At 47.3% G+C, this 26087-nt stretch overlaps 2 protein-coding genes across 2 annotated transcripts in view; one reads left to right on the top strand and one right to left on the bottom strand.

Moving 5' to 3' along the window:
- Positions 1–9543, top strand: part of USP24 (ubiquitin specific peptidase 24) — a 181128-nt gene extending 171585 nt beyond the window's left edge. Inside the window, exons 64-68 of the mRNA XM_006879725.1 lie at positions 1401–1479; positions 5180–5255; positions 5680–5766; positions 6655–6765; positions 9481–9543. Coding sequence (XP_006879787.1) covers positions 1401–1479; positions 5180–5255; positions 5680–5766; positions 6655–6765; positions 9481–9543 — 416 coding nt within the window. The remainder of the gene's footprint in view (positions 1–1400; positions 1480–5179; positions 5256–5679; positions 5767–6654; positions 6766–9480) is intronic.
- Positions 9544–15552: 6009 nt separating this feature from the next.
- Positions 15553–26087, bottom strand: part of PCSK9 (proprotein convertase subtilisin/kexin type 9) — a 28031-nt gene continuing 17496 nt past the window's right edge. Inside the window, exons 7-13 of the mRNA XM_006879824.1 lie at positions 24196–24392; positions 23123–23306; positions 21737–21910; positions 21361–21509; positions 19712–19889; positions 17487–17668; positions 15553–15768 (exon numbers count right to left, since the gene is read on the bottom strand). Of these exons, the coding sequence (XP_006879886.1) occupies positions 15553–15768; positions 17487–17668; positions 19712–19889; positions 21361–21509; positions 21737–21910; positions 23123–23306; positions 24196–24392 (1280 nt within the window). The remainder of the gene's footprint in view (positions 15769–17486; positions 17669–19711; positions 19890–21360; positions 21510–21736; positions 21911–23122; positions 23307–24195; positions 24393–26087) is intronic.

Here is a 26087-nt window from a genome sequence, read left to right as displayed (position 1 = left end):
ATTGGCACAGGACAGAGCGGAGTTTAGGGCTGTTGTACATAGGGTCGCTATGAGTCGCAGGCGACTCGACGGCACATAACAACACAACACTCATGAAAGCTTCGTTTAAAACCAAACCAAAAATCTCCCATGAAAAACAAAAAAACAACCCACGAAACTGTTGATCCAACTCCTATCATCATCCACCTCTATTTCCAGTTAATATGAGTCATTTTAGACTTTGGTGTGTGTGAGGAGATTTGGGGCATCCTTATGTTACAAAAGGAGCGCTCTGGTGGCACAGCCTCTCGTAATGAGTTAGCTGAGAGCCTGGGTGTCTCTGACAGTCTCAACGACCATTGACTCCTCGAGAGAAGATAGGCAGCCTCCTCTTGTTAGAGTTTCGGTCTCGGCCGCTCGGGAGCGTCAGCAGGGAGTCAGACCAACTTGACAGCAGTAAGGGTTTTCTGTTTATGTTGTAGAAAAGAGCCCTGTTGTCATAGTACTTTATGTGTTGTCCTGCTCACTGGAAGGGCTCCAGTTCTAATTCAGTGGCCCCCCTGGAGAAAAAGAGATACACTATAAAAATTACAGTTTCAGAAACCTGATGATGGGTCACAGTGAGTCAAAATCGAACCTCAACAGTAGGTTTGGTTATTTTGAATACGTGAGTCCTCATGGCACACAAGTTAAAGCACTTGGCTGCTAAGAGGTCAGTGGTTCGAACTCATCACCACCTCTACAGGAGAAAGCTGTGGTTGGCTGCTTCCATCAAGATGTCTCACCTTAGAAATTCTGTGACACAGTTCTGTTCAAAACCTGTGGAATTGTTAAGATTCAGAATGTCTTACTGAGTGTTATACTGCAGAATGATGCTTAAGCCAAAAAAATTGTATAGCTCCAGCTTTTCAGGCTGCATATTTTGGAATAATGCGCTGTATTCAGAATAGCACTCAGATTTGAAATATTTACACCATGCCCTATGCACTCCTTAAGAGCAGAGACCAGGTCTTATCTGTAATCCTTAAAGTACAGCAAGGTCTCAGGAAATAAATACATGTTGAATTTAACTGTCATAATGTTCCATCTGTCAGACTTAAGGATATATAACAGCTATTCTTTCAGTAGGACAGTATGTGGAAAGGTTGGCGATCTCTAGGTGAATAAATAATCAGTGAATATTAAGTTTTAGTTCCTTTTCAGTTCCCTTAGTAGTCAGTCTTCCACCACTGCAGGTAAAGATGCTTCTACCATCAGAATTTGGGGAGTCCTATTGAATCAAGCAACACCATCATTTCAATTGCTTTTACTTGCTTAGCAATATAATTCATAAACTTTCAGAACAACAGACCTTACTGTTGTTTAGCCGTACTTTCTGGTTAGTGTATTATTGTTAAATTTTCTTCCCTCTTTTCCCTTAGCGTTGATGCACCACAGTAATCATGTGGACAGCAGTCGCTGCTACCAGTGTGTCAAATTTCTTGTGACTCTTGCTCAAAAGTAAGTACAAACTTTATATGCAGGGGAGACATGCTGTTTGAATAAGGCAAATACAGGGGGGGGGGAGTCAGCTTTGTTTAGAGCCTGAAGAATCTGATTAGTCACATTGTGTTTTCTTCGAAGTTATAAAAGGCTCTTCAGGTGATCTGAAAAGAGGTGACAGGGTATAGCAAATGAGTTGGGCGCTCTTGGAATTTGTGGGGGAAAGCTAGACAACTCAACCCTATGTGGGGAGACCAGGATTCAAAGCCTTTGAGGGCCTCACAGTAAGTAGTCGATAAACCTTTACTCAGAGCCACCTACTCTTTGATAGTCTAGGGCCCTAATTTCAAAAAACTCTTTCAAGAGGAGAAATTCTGAAGTACAGCTGTGGAGCACTTAGGAGCCCAGGCACTGTGCTAAGGACTTGTCCTATATTACATTATCTTTGCACTGTCCCAAGGTCTTAGTCTGTATTAGATTATCCTTGCAACTACCCCATGAAGTTAGGGATTGTCATTAGTCGCACGTCACAGATGGTAAAGTGACATGGCAGAATCGTAGAGGTATTAGCTGAGGACAGGTGGTTGTTGTTGTTGTTATTATGTGCCGTCAAGTCGCTTGCAACTCATAGTGGCCCTGTGTACAGCAACCCTAAACCCTGTTCTGTCCTGTGCCAATCTCATTGCCTCTGACACACTCATCACGATCCTGTACTGTCCCTCCACTCTCCCAAGTATGATGTCTTTCTCCAAGGACCGTTCTCTCCTTACAACATGACCAAAGCCTCAGAATCTTTGCTTTCAAGGAGCAGCCCGGTTTAACCCTCTCCAGGATGAATCTCTTTGTTTTCTTAGCAGTCCATGGTACCCTCAATACTCTTCTCCAGCACCAAAGCTCAAAGGCATCAATTCTCCGTCTATCCTACTTAGTCATTGTCTAACTCTCTGACAAATAACAAGTGATTGCAAAGACCTTGACCTGCATCAGATGCACCTTAGACTCCAGAGAGACACCATTGCTCTTCAGTACTTTAGAGAGATCCTTAATAGCAGACTTTCCCAGTTGACTTCAAAGTGAATCTTTTTGATACCAGAAAGAACTTTAGCAGAAAAATTTTTCAACTCCTTTATTTTGTATATTGACAAACAAAAAAGGATTGTGTGATAATTCAAGGTTATTAAGTATATAACACAGCCATCATTGACTTTCACCATGCCTTCTTTATAGTTCATTTATTCTGCTCCAGATGTATGCCTTTTCTTAAGCATGGGAATTGCTATCCCTAGACTTATATCAAAGTAAAATTGACAGCTGTGATGAACTACAGCTGCTGCATTTAACTTATTAAATGTATATAACATACACTAGAGCGCATTTGAAATTGTTATGTTGTTGTTGTTATGTGCCGTCGAGTCGCCTGTGACTCATAGCGACCCTATGTACAACAGCCCTAAACTCCGCTCTGTCCTGTGCCAGTCGCACTGTCTCTGACACTCCCACCACAATTATCCCAGTCACTGAATCAATCCACCTCATAGAGGGCCTTCCTCTCCTGTGCCGTCCCTCCACCCTCCCAAGTATGATGTCCCTCTCCAAGGACCGGTCTCTCCTCACTACATGTCCGAAGTAAGTTAGACGGAGCCTCAGAATCCTTGCCTCCAAGGAGCCACCCGGTTTAACCCTCTCCAGGACAAATCTATTTGTTTTCCTAGCAGTCCATGGTATTCTCAGTACTCTTCTCCAGCACCACAGCTCAAAGGCATCAGTTCTCCTTCTATCCTCCTTGGTCATTGTCCAACTCTCTGATGCATAACAGGTGATTGCGAAGACCATGGCCTGTATCAGACGCACCTTAGTCTCCAGAGAGACACCACTGCTCTTCAGCACTTTGGAGAGGTCCCTAACAGCAGACTTTCCCATGGCAATGCGCCTTTTAATTTCCTGGCTGCTGGTGCCAAGACTGTTGACTATGGAGCCAAGCAAACTAAAGCTGTGTACAATCTCAATCTCTTCACCATCCATCCTGATGCTGCCGATTGGTCCAGTGGTGAGAATCTTTGCCTTCTTGACATTGAGCCTCAATCCATATTGCAGGCTGCAGTCCTTGACCCTCTGCAGCAGGCGCTTCAGGTCCTCCTCAGTTTCAGCAAGCAGGGTTGTGTCATCCGCATAACGCAGATTGTTGATAAATCGTCCACCAATCCTGACCCCGCATTTCTCCTCATAGAGCCCAGCCTCCCGGATAATCTGTTCTGCATATAGGTTGAAGAGGTATGGAGATAGGATGCATCCCTGGCGTACGCCCTTCCCAATTTTGAACCATGCAGTGTTCCCTTGCTCTGTTCTGACGACTGCCTCCTGGTCCAAGTATAAGTTTCGCATTAGAACGATCAAGTGTTCTGGGATTCCCATTCTTCTCAGAGTCAGCCACAGTTTGTTATGATCTACACAGTCAAATGCCTTTGCATAGTCAATGAAGCACAGATAGACATTCCTCTGGTATTCCCTGCTTTCAGCCAAGATCCATCTAACATCAGCTACAATATCTCTAGTACCACGACCCCTTCTGAAACCAGCCTGGGCTTCTGGTAGTTCTCTGTTGATGTGCTGTTCCAGTCGTTTTTGGATAATTTTCAGTAAAATCGTGCTTGCATGTGAAATCAGTGAAATTGTTCTGTAGTTTCCACATTCGGTTGGGTCGCCTTTCTTTGGGATAGGAACAAATATCGATCTCTTCCAGTCAGTTGGACAAGTGGTCGTTCTCCAGATTTCTTGGCACAACTTGGTGAGCACGTCCAGGGCAGCATCTGTTAACTGAAATATATCAATTGGTATACCATCTATTCCTGGAGCCTTATTTTTGGCCATGTCCTTCAAAGCAGCCTGAACTTCTTCTTTCATCACCATAGGCTCTTGCTCGTATGTTGTTTCATGAAATTCTTCTGTGTCTTCCAATTCCTTTCGATACAGTGACTCAGTATATTCCTTCCATCTTTTTTTAATACTTCCGGGATCATTTAACGTTCTGCCGAAAGCATCCTTGATTATAGCAACTCGAGGTTTGAATTTGTTCTTCAGTTCCTTGAGCTTAAGATATGCTGAACTCATTTGAAATAATGCATGAATTCTTACATCAGTAGATATTCAGTAAAAATATCAAAGATAATATTCAGAAGCCAAACAAGCCTTTCTGTGCCCTTCCATATCCATTGCACATCAATATATACACACACTAATGGCAGTATCACCCTGAATTGTCTTCAAATATGGAGGACAGTTCTCTAAATATGAAAGTAGGAGAGGAGCCCTCCAACGTCACTTTTTTTTTTTTTCCAACGTCACATTTAAAAATGTTTTTTTCTATAATTTCATTCATTTCACATCATTCAAATCACAGGAATTAAAAGATGAATTTGACTATATCCAAGGGCTTCTGTATTATGTAACATTGTGATTGAGTTTTGTCATTAAGTTTTTCAACTTGGAATTTTAATAGAATGGGGTCTGAAAATTAAACTTTTCACTATATATTTACCTTTAGTATCTTTTGAAGTTTAAGCCTTTGAGTATATTATCCACCCAAACAACAAAATTAAAAATATACAGATAACTGAATTTTAATAAGAAATAGCATGTATTCCAGAATGAAAAGTACTGTAGCCTAAGCCACAGTTTCACAGAGAGCAGAGGGTTAACCAAAATATTCTTCAATGACCAGGTGTCCTGCTGCTAAGGAGTATTTTAAGGAGAATTCCCACCATTGGAGTTGGGCCGTACAGTGGTTACAGAAGAAGGTAACTGAATTTTGAATATTTTTTACTATCCATCTATCCATAAATGTCAATAACAGCATATTTTATCAAGGGTGAAAAAAATCTTTTAAACTGAAAAGACTGACCGTAAAATATTTTCAGACTTTAAACATTTCATTGGTACAGTTGATACCTGCCTTTATGCACTAAATTAGTGTCTTAGCACATGTGTCGTAAGTTAGAAAGGTAGGAGCAGTTACATAAGAAGCGACATTTTATTGAGCTCTTTAGAATGGAAGTGGATTTTCCATGAAATCATCTCCTGATGTAATAACGGTTTGGGTGGATTTATACCCACTTGGTCAGTATTTTAGGTGCTTTTTTATACTCTAGTATCTAATGGTAGAAATGTGGAGTGATAAAACTTTTCTGTCACCTTGATGGCATTTTTTACTTTTCATGTCAGATGTCAGAACATTACTGGACACCACAGAGTAATGTCTCTAATGAAACATCAACTGGAAAAACCTTTCAGCGAACAATTTCCGCTCAGGTGAGGATTGTTTTCTGTTTGGTATGGTTTGAAACCCCTTGCAAGAATTTTCAGTATGCTTTTTAGGAATTGCAGCCTCAAAAAATAGACATCTAGATAGCTTGCCTTCAGAAACCCTGTGAACTTGGAGAATCAATGAAAGTTATACAAGTGTTCAGGTCTTTCGTTCATAGGGTCGCTATGAGTCTATGACACAACGACACTTAACAACAGAGAGAGAGCTCAGTTGGTCTAATGGACAGAAAATGATGCTACCAAGCCAAAGGTGAATGATTTTAATCCGCGGCCCTCAGGCCTGGTTTTAATTCTTTTTGGTCAAACATTCTTCTAAGTGGCATAGCACTGGTCTGTGCATTGCTGTACAGAGGTAACTCGTGGTTGCTGTGATGCTAAACACTGTGACACTAATGTGTCAGATTTGATAATGGTTACCCATGGTTGACAGTGTTTGGTGGAGCTCCCCAATTAAAACAAGCTTGGAATCAGGAGTGGCATCCACTTCCGAAATAGCTTGTCTCAGAAACCCTATGAACCTGGAGAGAAGATGTAAGTTATACAAGTTATACAGGTGTTCATACGGTTGCTATGAGTTGTCTATGACTCTACAGCAATTAAGAACAACAACAACAATAACAGATTGAAAATGAGACAACATAGGAGACAACCCTCCTGTTAGAACATTGCATCTATGAGAAGACAGCAGACTGTTTTACACTTGGGCAAATCTATGCGTATCACTTACTCAGGAGAAAAGGGCCTATGGTGGGTCTAGGGCTGAGCCTGGGCGCAGCTGTGACACTGATAAAGGGAGTGCTCATCCTTTCTGTGAATTGCTGCTACTTTTGAGTACCCACTAACTTTTTGTTCTTGTGTGTAAACCTCCTACAGGACACATTAGCATATGCCACTGCTTTGTTGAATGAAAAAGAGCAATCAGGAAGCAGTAATGGGTCGGAGAGCAGCCCTGCCAATGAGAATGGAGAGAGGCATTTACAGCAGGTATAGCTGTCGGGTATGTGGGTGTGCGAAAGGGGTGCACCCGCTCTTAGGTTTTCCGTAAAGACTTCCCACGTCTCCTCTGGAGTGTGCATGTGAAGAGCCACCAGCTCCACCTGTAGTCAGTTTCCTGGGTGGATACCCTGTGACCTGTCGACTGTTGCTGTTAATGAACTGAAATCTCAAGCTGGGACCCCCTGGCAGTGCATTGTCGAGTCTAGCAGTGTAACATTAGCACAGGGCTCTAGCTGTGCTCCGGCTGGGTGTTCTCATCAGAATCAGCTAGGGAATGGTTGTGGCAAAGCCAAGCCACAGATGAGATGATCTGGACTTGCTCAGCTCACTCTGCCAGTTCATCTCAAACCACACTCTCCACGCTGTCCCTTTTCTGTCTCACCAGCCTTCCTGGAATCCTGGGCCTTTGACAGGAGGGGCCCCATGCTGCTAACATACTCCTGCTTGTCAGAAATCAAAGAAAAAATTAAAATTTACTGTTTTTTAAAAAATAAAGATTTGTGGGTTTTGTGGCAGGTCTGAGCAAGGGACAGCAAGCACCATGTTAGGCCACAAAAGTGACAAGAAGCCCCTGCAGCCACCCAAGAAGTAGACAGAGAAGACAAAGCTTTCAGGCAGAAACAGAAGACGCTCAGGTGCTAAAAACGAAGGCCACAGGCAAATGAGTAGAATTAAGAAATATGGCAAAAAATAATACGCTGTTCTTTGTGACTGAGGTAAAGATGAATCTTACTTCCATTCTTGCTCAGATCATCTGGATTCTCTGCTATCGCTCCTTTGCCACTGGTAGTTAGGATGAAGTGCTGTCTTGGAGCCCATTGTACTTTTAAGAAGAATGGAGAAAAGGAAACCCTTTGATGGTTCTTCTCTTCAGTTCTTCTTGCTCGGCCCTTCCTGTCTTGGCTGTGCAAAGTAAACGCAGGCCAGAATCCGGTCAGAGTCTGCTCTTCAAGTGTTGCTTACACCCAGAATTCTGTACTACCTGGAATTAAACCAACTTAATTTGAAATTTAAAAACAACAACCCTAGCTTTTAATACTGATTACTGTCATAGAAAAAGCAAAGAAATATTTGCTGAACACCTGCTGTATGTAAACTAATGAAGTGAAAGCATCAGTGTAGCCACGATGCTCCTTCCCCGAGAGCCTCGTTGGGAGCACCAACACAGCGCCTGGCACGGAGCAGGCCCCATCAGTGGATGATGCCATATGCACCTTTTAAAAAATGTTTTCTGTGGGATCCTTATGACAGCCTGGCAAGGTGGTTATTACAGAATAGAAACTAAGACTCTGCTGTTATGATTTTACAGAATAGAAACTGAGACTCAGCATTACTGATAACATCTAAACCAAGGTCGCTTATCGATTTACTTTATCATCTGCTTTATTTACAGAGAGAGTAGGTTATCGTAGGTTATCAAAGAGTCAGGCCTGTGCTGGCTTCCACACTTAACGCTTATGCCTTTGTCATGTCTGCATCTTTCCTCTTAACAGTTGGGGTGCGATCCCTCCTGCCATCCTAGGCCTCCTGCCCTCATAGTTCTTCGGAAAACTCGCCTCCTTTTTTCACTCCCTTCATTATCTCATAAGAGTTGCTATAAATCAAAACCAGCTCAATGGCAGTGGGCTCTTCAGTATTTGAACCTCCTCTTCCCAGCAGCATCTCAACACTGTCTCCTGTCCTGCCTTTTAGAAAATGACTTCTCATCCTTTGCCCTCCTCCCACTTCTTCACAGCCAAACATCTCAGAAGACTTCTAGAAATCTCCAGTGTGGTCTCTCACTCATCCTTCTGTCTCTTCAGCCTCCTTCCCTCTCTTTACCCTCCAGCTAACAAGTGGACCATGTTTTTGGTCGTTCCAGCTGACCACTTGGTAGAACCTGGCACTGCTGACCACGCCTCCCTTTTGAGACACCTGCCCAGGCTTCCATGCCACCTTGTTCCCCTGCTCCTCCTCCAGCCCTCTGGCTGTCCTTTCTCAATCTCTTCCCGCTCAGTCTTCAGCCACACCAGCCTTCATTTCTTCCAAGCTCCAGACCTCAATAGCAGCTCTCTTCTTCATGTCTCAGACACCTCAAACACAGCTTATCCCACCCATCCCCACCAAAGCTGCCCTCCTCACTGTTCCTTATTTCAGAATCTGCTCCTAAATGCTTGCCTGTCATCCAGCGCCCTGCAGTCCCTGACTCCAGTCCTCAAGTTGGAGGTCTTTTACTCCCCTCCCATCTTTCCCCATCCACCTGCCATTTCTGGATCTATGGAAGACCCCCTCCAGCTGACATGTCATTTATACTGTTTCCCTGCGCTTCCTCTCTTTCCCAGCCCACCCACACACACAGCTAGCCTCAAGGCAGGTGGTAGGCCACACAGTTAGTGGCAGGATACTGACCGGGAGTGGCCCAGGCCTGGGCTCAGCAGATCGCAGCAGCCTGCCCCTCTGCCCCATCTCTGCTCACCTCTAGTGGTGTCAGCACTTTAGGCAAGTCTCTTGATTGTTTCAGTGGCTGCATGAGATCTTAGAAGTGGAGAATGTTGTACATAATCATGAGTTGCCAAACACACAGTTGTTTATCACCCTTTGATACACTGTGTTAACTGTGAACGTGTGAATTATATAACACAGATAAAGTTACTCAGCATAGGGAAGCGCACTCCACTCGCTCTGACATGCAGTATATGATTTTAACTTCCCTTTATTCTCCAGGGCTCCGAGTCGCCCATGATGATTGGCGAGTTACGAGGTGACCTTGATGACGTAGATCCTTAAAGGAGCAAACCCAGTCGAGATGAGGAATCAGCCTAGTGGGGCATGTGCGACTACTTCGTGAAATCAGAGTCCCATCCTTCAGACCTTTAGAAGAGCCTGGGGATTGAACTGGGAGAACCTTCGAAGACCTTGGAAGGCCAAGTTTTTAAAAGAACTTCTTAGGCCGTTAGAAGGTTTGGGAGCTGTTTGGCAGCTGGAGTGCTCCGGCATGTGGATCAGCTGTCCCGGGGGACAGTCCGTGTGTGGATTAACATTTTTGTGGCAATTTTAGGAAATAAAGCTGATGGCCGACTTTTTTGTTACAAAAACACACAGGAGTGAGGGTAAAGCTGTTGCTTTCTCTATGATGCTACAAGAAAAAAAATCCTTTGATTTTTATATTTAAAAAGAAAGAAAACAAAAAAAAAATAGCAAGTTGCCTTTAGATGTGGGGGGGGCAAATTTTTAATCTTGCCATAATGTTCAATAGGATTATCAAATTTAAAATGATGTAAAGATATGTGATAAAATTCATTTTCATTGTAAAATAGTAGAAGAAGAATTCAGTTTACACAGACCTTTGTATTTAATATGTCTCCTTGTTTGTACAGAATTTCTGAAGGGTTTGGAGGAAAGCTCTGGACATAAGCTTGGATCTCAGTGAAATGTTATTAGAATCAAAATTTGGAAATTATTAAGCTCTTTTATGCCATTTTTCTGATATAATTGAGATTGAAAAGAGCAATAAAAAATAATGATGTGTTCTCCAGAAGTACAGGGTGCATTCTTTTAACATCAGTCTCTAAAGAAGTTATGAGTTGCTCCCAAACAAATTTTAAAAATACCAAAATAAAAAGCACTTTAAAATACAATTTTATTGCGGTTTGACTTCATGGAATTATCTTTTTAATGCTTGGAGACATATTGAATAAACTGTGGTCTTAGACCATGTGATCTGGAATCATTTGCTTTTGCTTATGACAAACCCTTGGTTATGGAAACCCTTGATATTGTCTATATACAGAGTTAAATATTTAGATTGGGAGACAGCACTGTGTGTCAATAATGTTAACACACTGGAGGAATTTCAGAGTATTTCTCCTCACTAACACTGAAAAGACAGGGACAAGACTTATTGCTTATTTCCCCAGAAATAACCAGAAAAGTAATCGAACCAACACCGTTTAATTGTGTTCCCCAAGTGTAGCTACACCATTCACTCATTTCAGGTTAAAATCAAGCGCTTTTGGGCTTGGGGGTTGGATGGGGGGCTGATGCCATTATATTTAATGAATTTTGTACATTGGTATTTTGAGTTGCACACACAGAATTTCAGCCCTGTTTTGCCTTTAGTTAAGTCTTCTGCCTTATTTTCAACTTGCCATGCACAGAACTAGGGGAGCCTTAAGAAGTGCCAGATGCCACTGTCATTTAGATTTGCCAAGACAAAGAGGCGCAGTCAGCTCCAAGTGCCTTTTTGGTTGCTTTTGCGTTTTGTATGGACAGGGGACAGGACAGGACAGACAGCTCTGCAGTGCTGTGCCCTTGCTCCGCGCCAGCCATCTCCTGAAGAACTGCTCTGCACTCGGCTCTGGTTTGTGGTTCTGTAACTTGTGCAGGCTGATGGGGGCTGTTGTCAGATACGCTGGATGGGAGGATGGACCAGCATTTACGAGCAGAACTGTGTCCTCTGAGGAGCAGGCATGCAGGTGACAAATTTTACATGGTTCTGATGTTCCCAGAATGTCAAATGTGGTGTGTCAGAATTGCCTCTGAGCCCATAAAGATCCCATTCTCTGCTGTTTTTCATAGCCTAGCCTCACCCTCCATTCCATCCCTATCCTCATAAAAAGATTATGTGAAAACATGACAGTGAAATGACCGTGGTGGTATGTTGTGGGATCTCGTTAACTATCGGTGGTACTCTCAGAAGACCAGACCCACCACTTGTCACTCCCCTCGTTTCCTATGTAAATGGCACCTTCCGCGGCCCCTGGCAGCTGCTGGCCTGCTTTTAAAGCTGCATCAGAACTGTTCCTCACTGCTGTGTAGGTTGCACTTTGCTTAGTTTTATTCATGTTGTCCCTGCAATGAAAAGTTTCCACATTGCCAGTCACAACCTGGTTGACAAATGGCTGCCGTCTGTGAACCGCTGATGACTTTCTTTTAAATGTGGTTCCACAAAGTGACGATTACAACAGGCTTACCTGGGAAGAGTTGTCATTTTTAACCCGCCAAGTTTTTTTATGAAGATGTTTTTATAAACCTTTTACAACTGTTTGCAAATTGAGCAGGAATTGCACAATTAATTAAATGCTGCGTGTTCTCAACAAGCTACTTTAGCGGAGGCCCTCCCTGAGCGTGGGCCTTCCTGGGAAAGAATGAGGGAGCATCCCCGTGGGTATCCTGCGTGACTCCCGGGGCTGCCCCCGTGGTCATGCACAAGTACGATAAATCGTAGGACACACAGCATCTTGCCGTCTGACTGCCCTGTCTTGCCCCACTCTCCCCGCTAACACTGAGGTGTGTGTAGTTAACCTTTTGAGCCTGGAACAAGCAGACTGGAGTGTGCTGCTGCTACCTCTTGTGTACAGATCTTGTTTATAAAATTTCCAAAGTAGGTAAACTAGGGAAGAATCTTAATTCTAGAATTCAGTCTGGGTCACAGGTGGCAGAGTTCTTAGCTACTAGAAGCATAAAATAAATTTTTCAAAAATATGTAACGAGTCTCACCAACATTTTTCTCCACATAGCAGAATACAGCCATGGGATGGGCTCTGCCTGGGCCTGTGGGATAGTGTCAAATGGTGCTGTTAGAACTTTGCTGTAAGGGTGTGAATCGGATCTGCTTTAATAACAGGGAGGTCTGTGGGTTTCCAAGCCTGGTGCTATTCTTTCTTCTAAGTAATCTGATATTTTAAAGCGTCAACATGCAAACCTTGGACAAGGAAGCCATACTGGCTGGTGGCCTACAATTTTCAAGTCCCTTGAAACTAGTCCCCACAGGAGTGACGAGCCCTGCCAAGTTGGGTGTCATGCTCAGTCTGTGTCTCACCTCATTCCCAACGTCCTACCTGTGCTCACGTGGTTGGCTCTGCCCTGGGGTGTTTGCTGGTCCAGCTCTTCCTCTTCCGGAGCCCATGCATGTCCCTTCCCCATCCCCTGACAGTGGCACCTGCCAGCCATCTGCAAGAGCCAGCTTGTTCCCTTCTCAAGTCACAAAGCTGTCAGTGTGGGGCTATCAGACTGACACTTGATTCTGTGCACATGTCTGGTATCACAACAGGCACAAATCAGCAACCAGAGATGTACGGCTCTTTTCTGGCATTCAGAGCCATCAGCGTCTGTCAGCTCTTAAACACTGCCCGTGTAAGGCACCAAATGTATGAGAAAATACAATGTAAATGTATTTTTCTTTTGCAGATATGATACAGGCTATATAGAGAGCCCTTGCTTAAGATGTCCACATTTTCCAGTCATGTAGTGGGGAGCAGGACACTGGGGGGATAATTACCGAAGGGGGATAATTACACTTGACAAAGGTCTGAGGGTCTTAACTTCAAGTCATGGACAATGATCATAGACATGGTGCTCATTACAGAAGTTGTCAGGTGCCTAGCGTCACAACAACACATAGTGACCTTTTGTAGAACAGATCAAGACCTTTCCCAGAAGTATCCGGCTCTATCCAACTCCATAAACATCCTCTCTGTGCCAGGTGCTGGAAGATGAGGATGAAAAGGATATTGGGAGCCGAGTTTCATGGAGGACATAGGAGAACAGCTCAAGTGTTTTAAATTGTTACCACCAAGTCGTAACCCTTACCCACCCATAGCTGATCCTTTCGGTTTTCAGAGTCAGTAAATCACATGGGAGGAGATTGCCCCTCTTTCTCTCATGCGTTTGGGTTAGCACAGCTCCTTACCCCTAAGTCACCAGAGTTCCCTCAGGGAACAAGTTACTGAAGAGGAACCCTGAGTCCTTGGAGTCAGGAGATACACAGAAAGGTTTCATTTCTAGGATCCAGTCAAAGGAAAGCTCACATCTTCCACACAGCCATTTAGGTAGCATAATAGTTAAAGTCCTACTTGACTGCTAAATAAAAGGTCAGTGGTTTGGATCCATCAGCTGCCTTGCGGAGAAAGATGAGTGAGTACGGTCGCATAAAGGTTTACACTCTTAGGAACAATGTGCGGCATTTCTGCTCTGCCGTAGGGCTGCTTTGTGTGAGTTGACCTAGTCCATGGCAACAGATTCGTGTTTACATCACAAGGTAGGGTTTTGGGCTTAGCATGAGCAGGGCATCCCATGCACTCAACGTTCAGACAAGAGTCATAGCAAAGTGTTTTATTTTAAAAAGTCCATGTATAATACAAACACTACAAAACCCAAAATAAATATCTTCACATAACAAGCAAAACAGATCTAGAAAAGCATTTTGCTATAAAAAGCAACTGTTCATAAACAGACCAAGAAGATAAATGTATGCTCACTAGCTTCAGAGGGATAGTGCACCTCCCCTGCCCCACCACTAGGGTCTGTCCACCCAGGGCGGTGAGTTGGGCCAAGGTCACCCCAGGACAAGTGCCACACCACAGGGACTGGGAGCTGGGGAAGGAGCCCGGTGAGGCACTGGTTTGCACACTGCTCGCTCCGATCTGTGTTCACCTTGGAGCCTCAGTGTTAATTGTGAAAGTGGAGGAAAAGGTAAGCCAATACAGGTGAAAGAGATGAGGCTTGATTTGGTGCTGGTCATTTCAGGGTTCTATCTTGGTGCCACTTTAAGGCTGTGTGACACTGAGAGCAGCCTCCCTCTTTAGGTCCCAGTTTCTCCATAAATCAGGGAGCAGGGTGAGATGGCGTTATCTGCTGTATATCCAGAAGAGTAAGGTCTGGAATGGTGTCTGGCCCTCCAGGCTGGTCCTGGACAGGTAATACAGCCTGGACAGCAGCACAGAGTAGGCAGCTGGGCGAAGCAGCGCCCCGGGCCTGGGACCACATCTTCCTCTGGCTGAATCCCTGACACCCTGCCGAATTCTCATGTCTGGGGAGGAAGTAAGAGGTTGACACAGGAGCTGGGAATTTCAAGGAAAGCTGTCCCCCAGGTGGATCGGGGATCCAAGGAGATCACAGAACTGATGGGGAAACCCAGAGAAAGAAAGAGCAAGAACTTGAACTGAGGGGCTTCTGGCAGCTTATTTCTAGCCTCGATTCTCCCGTCTGTCCCGCAGGTGGAAGGGGCCTATGTCCCAGGGCTGCTTTGAAGACCTGTGAAAATGAGGCTGGAGAAGGAATTGGAGCATTCTGAAGCTCTGGCTACATCTGAGGGTGGATGCAGACCCCCTGGGGTGGGAGGTGCCCCAGTTGGGCTCAACATGGGGGAGAACAGACACCCTAGCAACACCCTAGCAGTGGAAGTGCCTGGCATTCTCCCAGAGGATATAGAAAACATCCTCAACTAATCAGGGAGCCCCAAAGCACCCCTTTGTATACTCTTGCTAACTGGTACTTAGCCAGCCCCCACGTGCCTTCTCACTACCTCTGGGAAAACACTGCCCCTTCCCTGGGACACGAGTCAGAAGCAAGAGCTCAAGGAAGGTAATTCTGCCCATGGCTGTTGGAACCATGGAGCAGCTGGCAGGAGGCCCAGCACCCCCTCATTTAATGGTGGAACACGAGTCAGAAGCAAGAGCTCAAGGAAGGTAATTCTGCCCATGGCTGTTGGAACCATGGAGCAGCTGGCAGGAGGCCCAGCACCCCCTCATTTAATGGTGGAACACCAACACCGGCCCCACCATGAGGGCGAGGCTTTCCCGCACCCCCAACCTGATGCACTCAGCTCAGGGCTGCAGGATACTGGGTGGAGCAAGAGCACATTTTCCCAGAGCCAGGTCCCCCCAAGTGCCAGCAGCTCCAGAGCCCGTGGGCAGGTGTCAGGAAAAGGAGCCGAGAGGGAGGGTGAACCGAGAGGGAGGGTGAAGTCAAACCAGTTCAAAACCAGCCCCAACCCCGCACAGCGTCTGCACGGTGTCACTGGGGCTCCAAGAAGGCCTTCTCTGAGGGTCTGCTCCGGCAGCAGATCGCAAGGGCAGCCGTGGGCTTGTCACTGACCCTGCCTCCAGCACCAGTGTCCCGGCTCCTCACCACACACATGTTGTCCACAGGGTAGGCCCCCAGCACCTGGTAGGCCCCAGAGAGGGCACTGCAGCCCGTCAGGGTCCAGCCCTCCTCACAGGCCACAACCACCTGCCAGGGCAGGAAAAGGAAGGTCATGTGCAGCCAGGGTCCCACCCCCTGAGGGGGTCTCTGTTCCCTCACACTCAGCCCACTCTTGAGTTCCCCTCACCTCAGGGAGGTTTCAGGCCAGTCTAACACAGCCAACATGAAACTTTATCTTCTCCCCCAAATCTACATGCCACCTCCTATCCCTTACTCCCCGCCCCCCCCCATCCCAGTTAAAAGCAACTCCATCTGCCCGCCACTTCTCCAAGCACATCCAACCCTTCAGAAATCCTGTAGGCTCTATCTTCAAATTCTGACATCCCCCCACTACTACTCACACCAGGTCCTGGATCCCCACAGTAGCCCTCCATCCGGTCACCCTGCTTCTGCCTGTGCCCCAGGCAGTCTCCCCCTATGTCTGCTCACACCAGGTTAGCTCACCACCCTTCCTCCTGTGTTCAGACCCTGCATGGCTCACAGGTCATTTGGAGACGGAACTCCTCTCTGCTGCCCTCAGTCCTGACCTGACCAGGCCCAGCCTCTCTCTTGGGTTTCCGCCTCGCCTGCTCAGAGGCACCCTGGCAGTTTTGTCATATATGCCAATCACACTCCTACATCAGGGCCTTTGCCCTGTCTGTCCCCTCAGCCTGGAACTCTCTGCTCTAGGCTCATGGCTTCTTTCCTGGCTCCTTCAGGGTCTGAGGGAATATAACTTCTCAGTGAGGACTTTCGTGATGACTTGCTCCCCGGGGCCACGACTTCCTCTTTCCTGTCCCTGCTTTATTTTTCTCCATGGCACATACCATCTTTTAGTTAGTCACTGACATGGAGACGGAACCCACTCACAGCTGACCCTCCAGTGGGTTCTCAGGGGCTGTAAATCTCACGGGAAGAGATTGCTCATCTTTCTCCTGCAGAGCAGCTAACCGATTCAAGTCGTCCACCTGTACGTTGGCAGCACCACTCCTTCCTCACCAGAGCTCCTCCGTCATCTTTTGAGCCCCGTGTAACTGACTACTTTTGGTTATTGCTTGTCTCCTCCTCTCCAGGAGGAAGGCAGGGCTGTCTTTGGGTCTGTATCCCCAGTGCCTGAGCCTGGAATGGGAGCACTGTTGGGAACACTGCTGGGGACAGGGCGAGGGAGGGAGCTGGTCTAGGCCCGGCCTTGCCCTCAAGGAATGCATAATCCAGACCAGTTACCAGTCTCACATTTTAAAACTCCACTCTGAGTCCATTAAAGAGCACGTGCTAAAGGCGTCCTTTGAAATGCTGCTTATGGCTTTTAAAAAGTGCAATGACAGAGCAGCTGCTGACCACAGACTGCTTCCCTGGAACAGGCACTCCGGTTAGGTTTCTGAGGGACTTACACCCCCAGGTCTAGCCCACTGTGTGCAGCCCTGCCAAGCTGGCCACACCGACTGTTCCTCCACCTTCAGTTCAGGTGTCGCCTCCTCTGGGTCCTGACTGAGTTGTTGCCAAATACCCAGAGTTCTACAGAGCTCCTGTCCCCTGCAGCCACTTGACAGGTTTGCTGAATGGATCAGTCAGTGAATGTGTGCTCTCCGCAGGGGAGCTGGGCACCCAGATAGCCTCACTAATGGGCCCAGCCACACAGCACAAATGCACAGATGTCCCTACACACTGCCAAAGCTGCTAAGGGCACCCACTCACCAGCTTCCACCAGATAGTGTGGTGGTGAGAGGCACCAAGCCCCGCCCACCCCATCCCACATTTCTCCTTACCTTCTCTGCTGGGCCAGAGACCTCATGCTCCTTGACTTTGCACTCCAGGCCTGGTGCATGGCAGCAGGAAGCGTGGACGTTGGCCTTGTGGTGGCCCACACACTGGCCAGGCTGACCGGGGAGCCTCAGCTCAGGCTGCCTGTGCGTGCCAAAGTCCTTGTCCTCCCAGTGGGAGCTGCAGCCTAGGGCAGAGGAGGGCTTGCTCAGCCATGAGAAGAGGAGAATGCCTACGAGACCCTCTGTCTCTCCTCCCACATTTCTGGGGTCCCATCTTGAGCCCGTTGAGTTCAGCTCAAGCCCTGTGACATGACAGATCATGAAGATGGGACAGGACAGGCCATAAATCCGATCGTTGTTCTTAGGGTGGCTTTATGTCTGGGTATTTTCAGTTGCTTCCGATGCATGTGAAAATTGGACACTGAAGAAGGTGGGAGCAAAAAAAACCTAGAAACAAGTCCCAGTAAAGAGAGTCCCTTGTTTGAGTGACAGGACTCCTACTGACCTGCTGGGTGGCCTTGGAAATCTCCCCAACCTCCCTGAGCCTTAGTTTTTTAGCAAAACCTAATCTCCTTCCCCTCAGAGATACAGACAAATCGACCTGGGACCCCAGGGCCCAAGACGCCATAGTAACAGTTCTGTCTCCTCAGAACCCTCCCAGGTGAGGGTTACGGGTGAACTTGAGGTCTATCAGGGTCACCTGGGGACTTCCTCCACAGGCTTGCAAGTCAAACTCTCAGACCACTGGCTCTGAGAAGTCAGATATAACTGAGTGACCACTCATGCCTCCATGTCCCTGTTTGTAAAGTGGAAGGAGTGACAGGGCTGCTGTGAGGATGAAATATGGACACGGTGCCTGGCACGTGGCAAGTGCTGCATGTGGGAGGGTCAGGGCGACCAGCAGTCTGGATCCTAGCCGCACAGCCTCAGCACGTCCCTGGCTGCAGTCTCCTTTGCTGTGAAAAGGAAATCCACTGGGTGTACCTCATAGACAGGGTGGCTCAGGGACCCCCAGGCCTTCAGAATTATGTGTACCCTTAAGCTGCTCTACTGGGTTTTCACAAAGGGGAAAGGGATTAAAACCAGACAGACTTCCACTGACTGAGCCAGGACTGATGCAGAGCACGGCAGGACAAGGCCACCGGCCACCTGACAAGGCTCCTCTTTCCACAGCAAATCTACCACAACACCCAGGCAGCCTGCTCTTCTGAAAGCCAGGTCCTACCCAGTCACGCCCCTGCTCCTAATCCTTCAGCGGCTCCCCAGTGCACACTGGATGAGAACCAGCGCCTCAGCCTGGTTCCAGGCCTGCTCGCCACCATCCTGCACCCTTGCTGGGACGTGCCACACTCCACCCGAGCAGAGCCCTAACCCTCCTCCCCACCGTCCCTAGCAGGTGCCCATCGGCGACTTCCTGCTACCTGCCCAGTCATGGTGCCAAGGGCACACTTTTTATGAAAGACAAGTTTCTGTGTCAGGGTTTTAGAGCAATGTGTGATAATGATAGTAAAAAAATGTAAAAACCCATTGCCATTGTGTTGATCCTAACTCACAGTAGCCCTGTAAAGACAGAGAAGAACGCGGTTCCCAATGCTGTAAACCATCATGGAAGAGGCCTGCCACATCGTCCTCCTGATGAGCAGCTGTTGGTTTGAACCTGGGAGCTTCCAGCTAGCAGCCGAGCACTTAAGCCACTGCACTACCAGGGACATGATCGAAGTGATGGTGTTTAGAATATCCTAGCACCATATGTACTTCATTTCCGTTTTACTAATGTGGGAGCTGAAGCACAGAGAGGTTAAGTCACTTGCCCAGGTCACACAGCTGTTCAGCGTTGAGGTGGAATTCAAGCTCAGGTTTAACCAGCTTTCAGACTCAGCCTCTGAGCCCCTGCCCAGGCCTGCCTCATGCACTGCCTAGACTTTTGCAACGTGGCTGCTATATTCCAGAGATGGGGCTCTAGGCGTTAGTCCATTTCATGACAGTGCAGGATGTCAGTGATGGCAGTGCCACCATTGTGTCCTCTGATGGAGGAGGAAGTAAGACTGAGAAAGTTTAAGTCACTTGCCCAGGGTCACACATCTTGGAAGTGATAGGGGAGAGAATCATATCAGGCTGTCTGGCTCCAGAGTAGATAGCTTATTCTCCTTGAGGGCCCAGCCTGGTGTGTGCTGAGTGCATGAGGAGACAGGAATTCATCCCTGCCCAGGGAGGGGCCTGATCCCTACCGGTTAGAACGTGGCCTTGCTGGTGGCAGTGGGCATGGGTCATTGACCCTCTCTCAGCAGGTGGCGCTGTGTGGACAATGCAGTTGGCCTGAGGCAGCACGCAGCACCTGGCGATGGCGTAGACACCCTCTCCCCCGAACGCATTGTGGGCCAGGCACACCCGCCTGCCCCCTCGGGTCTGGAAGCAAAGACAGAAACGAGAACCAGCTTTAGAAAAGGCTTCAGAAACCCAGGCTGAAGGAGCTGCTGGATACCACTCAGAAGCACTGTCCTGGCCCTCAAGCCCTCTCCCAAGTCCATGACAAGGGTCAGCCAGCCCTACTCCCACCACTCTGAGGGGCAAAATGCTCACCCCCGCCCCAGGGACAGACTATGGTGTGGATGGGCAGCTCTGCCTATCCTCAAGTTCTTTCTGACACCAAGGAAGGCTGTCTCAGTTTGCACAAAGCAAAAAGGTTGGTGGTTCAAGCCTGCCAACCCAGCGATGCCATGGAAGAAAGGGCTGGCAACCGGCTTCCATAAAAACTGCAGCCAAGAAGGAAATGTGTGGAGCTCAGTCCTACTCTGTAGCACATGGAGTTGCCATAACTCAATTGTTGGAGCCTTCAGTTTTCTTGACATTAAGAATGTCTTTGACCAGAGGTATGCAGTTCAAATCCATCAGATGCTCTGCTGGAGAAGGAGCGGCAGTCTCTTCCTGTACCAGTCAGATCAGATTTGATGGTACACACAAAAAAAATGATAAAATTTTTTAAAAAAGATAATGTCTTTGAAATGGAGACAGGGGAACTGTTAAACAGCAGGAGCAGGGTTCATTCAACTCCACACCCAGCCTCCCTCCACTACATACTCGCTCCCTCAGCCACAGCCAAGCTTGCTACAGACCCCAGCTCCTAGGTTGGAAATGCCCGGCTGCCCTCACCCTCCTGGTTTACCCACTGCCTTCCCACCAAACCCTGCATTCTTATCATCAATTCCATGGTTTGATGGTTTGAGATTTCTCAACTCCCAGAATCACAGGATGCCTGAGAGAAAAGGGACCCTTGAATCCAATGAGTCCAGAACAATCTCCTGACACAAAGCTGCTCTCCTCTGCACCCAGACAGACATTGCCAATCATCTCAATCCAGGAAATAGATCGACCCAGTGACTGTAACAATGGGCAGAGACTGCAAGGATGTCTAATCTCTCTCCTTGCAGGGTGACCCAGAAGCTCCTTCTCAACACGGTGCCCACCATACAATATGGCGTTTCAGTAGTCCTCCCTGCCTCGATCCTGTCTCAGGCACGTGAGGTGAGATGTGCCCATCGTTCTGCCTCTGCCAAAAGTCCTTAAACTTGCAGATGTCAGTAAGGAGGATGGAGTCCAGAGGACAGAGGGAGTAGGTGGAGGTTCCCAGAAGCCAGGGCTGATCTGGGCTGAGAGGCAAGAATCCTGCTTCAAGCACTCAAAAAGCCAGAATGTTAAGTCAGAACCAACTCTCAGCTGATTTTCAAAAGGCTATAAATCTCATGGGAGGAGATTGATTGCTTGTTTTTCTCCCTCAGAGTCTCTGGTGGATTTGAACTTCCAGAGAGTAGTTTGGGTTAGCAGCACAGCTCCCATTGGGCACCACAAGGGTCGGGAAGGGGTCGGGGTAGGGGGTCACCTCGATGCGCTCGCCCCGCCTCTTTCCACTTCTGGAGAAGCTCGAGCAGCTCAGCAGCTCCTCCTCGGTGGCGCAGTGGGTCACGGCTGTGGCCATCCGAGTAGGACCGGAGTGCGGTGACCACACCGTCCTGCAGAGCAGCTGCTCACCTGCGATAGAGTCAGGGGCGAGGGGCTGAGGAATGCTCCAGACAGAGCTTCAGCCCAGGGGAGGGGGCTTGAAGCGCATGTTCCCTCTTCCATCAGGACCCCCACCGCAGTTCTCACTCCTCCTCCCCACTCTCCAGGAGGTGAGTGGGCACTCTGCCTGGTACAACGAGGGACAGAGCCTGCCCAAGGTCACAAAGACTCACAAGATCTCCCAGGCCATTGCTTACCTACTCCAGGGGTGCTGGGGGGCAGCATGACCACTAGATTGGGGGTCAGTAGCCGCTGGTCTTCAGGGAACCAGGCCTCATTGATGACGCCTTTTGCAGAGAAGTGGATCAGTCTCTGCCTCAGCTCGGCCAGGGTGAGCTCTGGCTCGGCGGACAGCAGCATGGCTGAAATGCCTGGGCATGGGGTCAGGCAAAAGGAGAAGGGCATGGTCTGGAAACCCTGCCCAGCTGGACGCGCGCGCGCGCACACACACACACACAATGCATGCACATACACACATCTCGAACATTCATGCACACCCACAAACACACACACCCTTCACACACCTCTCAGCTTTTCTCCCAGAAGTTAGAACACCACTGTTAGCTGCTAAGTGGATGTCATAAGACTCTTTACATCCTGCTCCCATCTGTGTTAGGAGTCTCAGCTGTCTGTTCTCTCAGTGTCAGCTCTGACTCAGCAGCACCATGTAAAACACAATGAAGCCTTGTCCAATCCTGTGCCATTTGTACAATCCCTGCTATGCTTTAAGCCATTTCATACAGTCACCATATCAATCCTCCTACTTGCAGGTCCTTCCTTCTTTCTTTCTCACTGACCTTCTACTTTTCCAAACATAATAGAACCAGCCCTTCCTAACCACGTGCTCAAACATGTCAGACAAAATTTCTTTAACTTCACTTCTAAGGAGCACCTTGGCTGCATTTCTTCCAAGTCAGATTTGCTGTTTCTCTGGTAGTCCATGGAATATTCAATACTCCTCACCAATACAATTCAAAGAGATCAATTCTTTATTTTTTTGTCTTATTCATAGTCCAATTCTCATGAAGCAGTTGAAAATATCATGAAATTTGCTTCTTGTGCATATGAAATTTAAAATTGCTTCATGTGTATATGAAAGCTGAACAATGAATAACAAAGGCCAAAGAATTGCTTGTGTCAGACACAGTTTGGTCAGACATCTTTGTTCTTTAGCATTTTAAAGAGGTCTTAAGGAGCAGGTTTGCCCGATGCAATACGGTGTTTGATTTCCTCACTGCTCATCTCTCTAGGCCTGGAAATTGCCAGGTTTGTTGTGCCAGGTAAACTCCTCTGCATCCTTCCAAGCCCAGATCAAATGTCCCTAATCCGGGAACCCTTCTCTGGGCTCCCTCTGCTCATCCCTAACTACTCTGCTGAGTACTTCTGTTTGTGTACCTGTCTCCTCATCACACTGAGTAGTCCGTGAGAGTACCCTCTGGTGTGATGCAGCTTTGGCACTCACGTGGCCAGCACAGAGCGTGACACACAGAGCCTGGCACATGGAGGTTCCAGTGCAGATCCTCCCTGCCCAGAGGTCATCAGCACCACCACGGCCCAAGGCAGTGTGGCAGCAAGCAACTCACCAGCCACGTGTGCAGCAGCCTGTGATGTCCCACTCTGTGATGCAAAGCAGGTGCTGCAGTCACTGGAGGCACTGATAATATCATCCCCTGGGGCAAAGAGGTCCACGCAGCGGCCAAAGTTGGTCCCCAGGGTTCCCAGGGTCACTGGCTGGTCCTGGGCATTTGTGGCCCCGACCGTGATGACCTGGAGAGGTGAGGAGAACAATAGTAGACAGGGGATTTAGAGGAACAGACTGTACCAGGTGAGCTGTCAAACTCCCTTACATCTATTCTGGCTCCATTCAAATATCTCCTCTCAAGGGGGTATTTGACTCTGACACCCCACATTAATTGCTGCCATCTGTCCCCACATCTCAGGCCCCACTTCTGATGCTGAGGGTATCTACACAGGTCCTCTGAGGTTTTTGATTGCTTCATGTGCATTTAAAAGTGGGACAAAGAATAAAAAAGATCAGGGAAGGATTGATGCCTTTGAATTGTGATGTTGGGGAAGAGTATTGAGTACATCATAGACTACCAAAAGAACAAACAAATCTGTTTTTGAAGAAGTGCAATCAGAGTGATTCTCAGAAGCAAAGACATTGAGACTTTGCCTCACGTACTTTGGGCACATTAGGAGGGGCCAGTCCCTGGAAAAGGACATCATGTTTGGTAAGGTAAAGGGTCAGTGAAAAAGAAGACCCTCAAGGAGGTGGATTGACATGGGGACTGCAACGGAGGGCTTAAAACATGGCAGAAACTGCAAGAATGGCATCCCAGAGGAGAAGACACAGTAAAGCAGCTGGTGGGTTGAATAAAAACAGAGAAGAAAGGAGAGTTGCATATGCTAGTTCGATTTCTTTTATGTTATTTTGAAGTTGGCAGCCACACACAGCCTCTGTGATAGGCTGGCAGGGTGGAACCAGTTACCTCCGAGCTGATTTCAACTCACGGAGACCCCACACCTGTCAGAGAAGAACTGTGCTCAGTGGGATTCCTAATGGCTGATTTTTCAGAAGATCACCAGGCCTTTCTTCTGAAGTGCCTCTGAATGGACTTAAACCTCTGACTTGCACTTAGCAGCCAGCACCTACCTCAGGAGCTGAGGCCGGTGAGTAGAGGCAGGCGTCGTCCCGGAAGTTGCCAGCAGCAGCGATCAGCACCACCCCAGCTCTGGCCAAGTTCCGGCAGCCAGAGTTGAGGGCCCGGCTATGCCCACCCACCAGGGACAGCAGTACCACCAGCGGTCCTGAGGGTTGGGCCAGCTGGCTTTCCCGAATAAACTCCAGGCCTGAAAAGACAAAGCATCAGTTACGACAATCTTCTAACCCCACTAGATACATGGGGAGCATATAGACAACCAAAACAACAGTAAATCCAGGCAACTGGCCTCAACTTCTAATTACCCCCATACACTAACTTACATGTCTCTACAATAGTAACAATCAGAAGTGTAGGGAAGAGAAGAAAGGGCCTACTTTGCCCCCGTCTCTGATCACCACAACCTCCCTGGCTGTCTGCCTTTATGTAGATTTCAATTCAAATTTCTAAAAGTTAAAGGATGTACCAATGTCAAAAGGAGCTGTGGTGGCACAGTGCATCAAGTGATGCACACTATGTGCCAGTAGTTTGAATCCACTAGTCAATCCATGAGAGAAAGATAGTCTTGTCGCATGAAGATATACAGCGAAGCAGATGGAAAGTTGGTGTGAGTCAGATTTAAACTGACAGGCGTGTATTTGGGGTTACCAATGTCAGAGATGAAATTGTATCCCTACCATAACCCGTATACCCCTAGATGTAATCCTATGGTGTATTTGAAAATAGGTTTTTCTTTGTTTAAGAAAGATCACACCTTAAATAGGGTTGAGCTCTCAATCTAATGACTTCTGAGTTATAATAATAGGTTACTTCAGTACAACAAATTGAAAGACCAATGCTGTACCACTTAGAAGAATGTTCATCCCAAACACAACTAACAACAGATCCAAACAGGACACTTAGTAGGGGTCCAACCCTTTTTAAATACAAGGCCCGCCCACCAGGTCCTGCTTGAGTCTAAACAAGAGGCTTCCTGCCCACAGCTCATTGTTGGCTAAACCCAGCAAATCCAATCAGCTTGCACCCAACCAAACAGTCCACAATCAACCCTCATCAAAGCAAGAAAACCCACTCTCCAGAATTCAACCACTTCACCCATATACCTTAGATTTAACAAAATTAAAACAGGTATTGCTGAGGATGTAGAGATGTCCAAATCTATTGCTGGTGGGACTATAAAATGGTACAGGCACTGTGGAATATAGCATGAAGTGGCTTCAAAAGTCATACATAAGGGGAGCTCTGGTGGCCTAGTGGCAAGGAGCTGCAACTACAATCCCAGAGGCAAACGGTTCGAATCCACCAGATGCTCTGCCGGGGAAGGAGGGACAATCTCCTCCTGTACCAGTCAGATCTGGTACGCACACAAAAATAATAAAATTTAAGAAAAAAAAGTCATACATAGAATTACCATACAATGCAGCAATCCTGCTCCAAGGTACAGGCCCCCAAAGAGCTAAAAGCAATAATGCAAATGGCATAAGTACACACAAGTACACCAGTGACCACTGTACCACTATTCACAATAGCCAGAAGGTAGAAACAACCTAGTAAACACCCAGCAACAGAGGAATGGATGCAGAGAGTGTGATCACACGTACAATGAACTATTGCTCGGCCACAGAGAGAAGCAGAGGGTGGACTTTGAAAACATCATATAAGTGAGATAAATCAGTCTCTAGAGGACAAATATTATATGATCTTCTTAAAATGAAATATAGAAAATAAGCAAATATGTAGAGATCAAAGCAGATAAGTGGCTACAAGAGATTGGTGTGAGAAGAAAGGGATAAAGGTGTTGGCTACATGTGAGGAAAGCAATGTCACTAAATTGCATAAGTCAAGAAGGTTGAAAGGGCAGATCTTTTGTCATATGTATATGATA

The sequence above is a fragment of the Elephantulus edwardii genome, unplaced genomic scaffold (genome assembly GCF_000299155.1).
Source record: "Elephantulus edwardii isolate Elephantulus edwardi_28Jun2011 unplaced genomic scaffold, EleEdw1.0 scaffold00005, whole genome shotgun sequence".
Lineage (NCBI taxonomy): Eukaryota > Metazoa > Chordata > Mammalia > Macroscelidea > Macroscelididae > Elephantulus > Elephantulus edwardii.
Note: the sequence above shows the minus strand (reverse complement) of the source record. Positions and strands in the feature narration are given on the sequence as shown.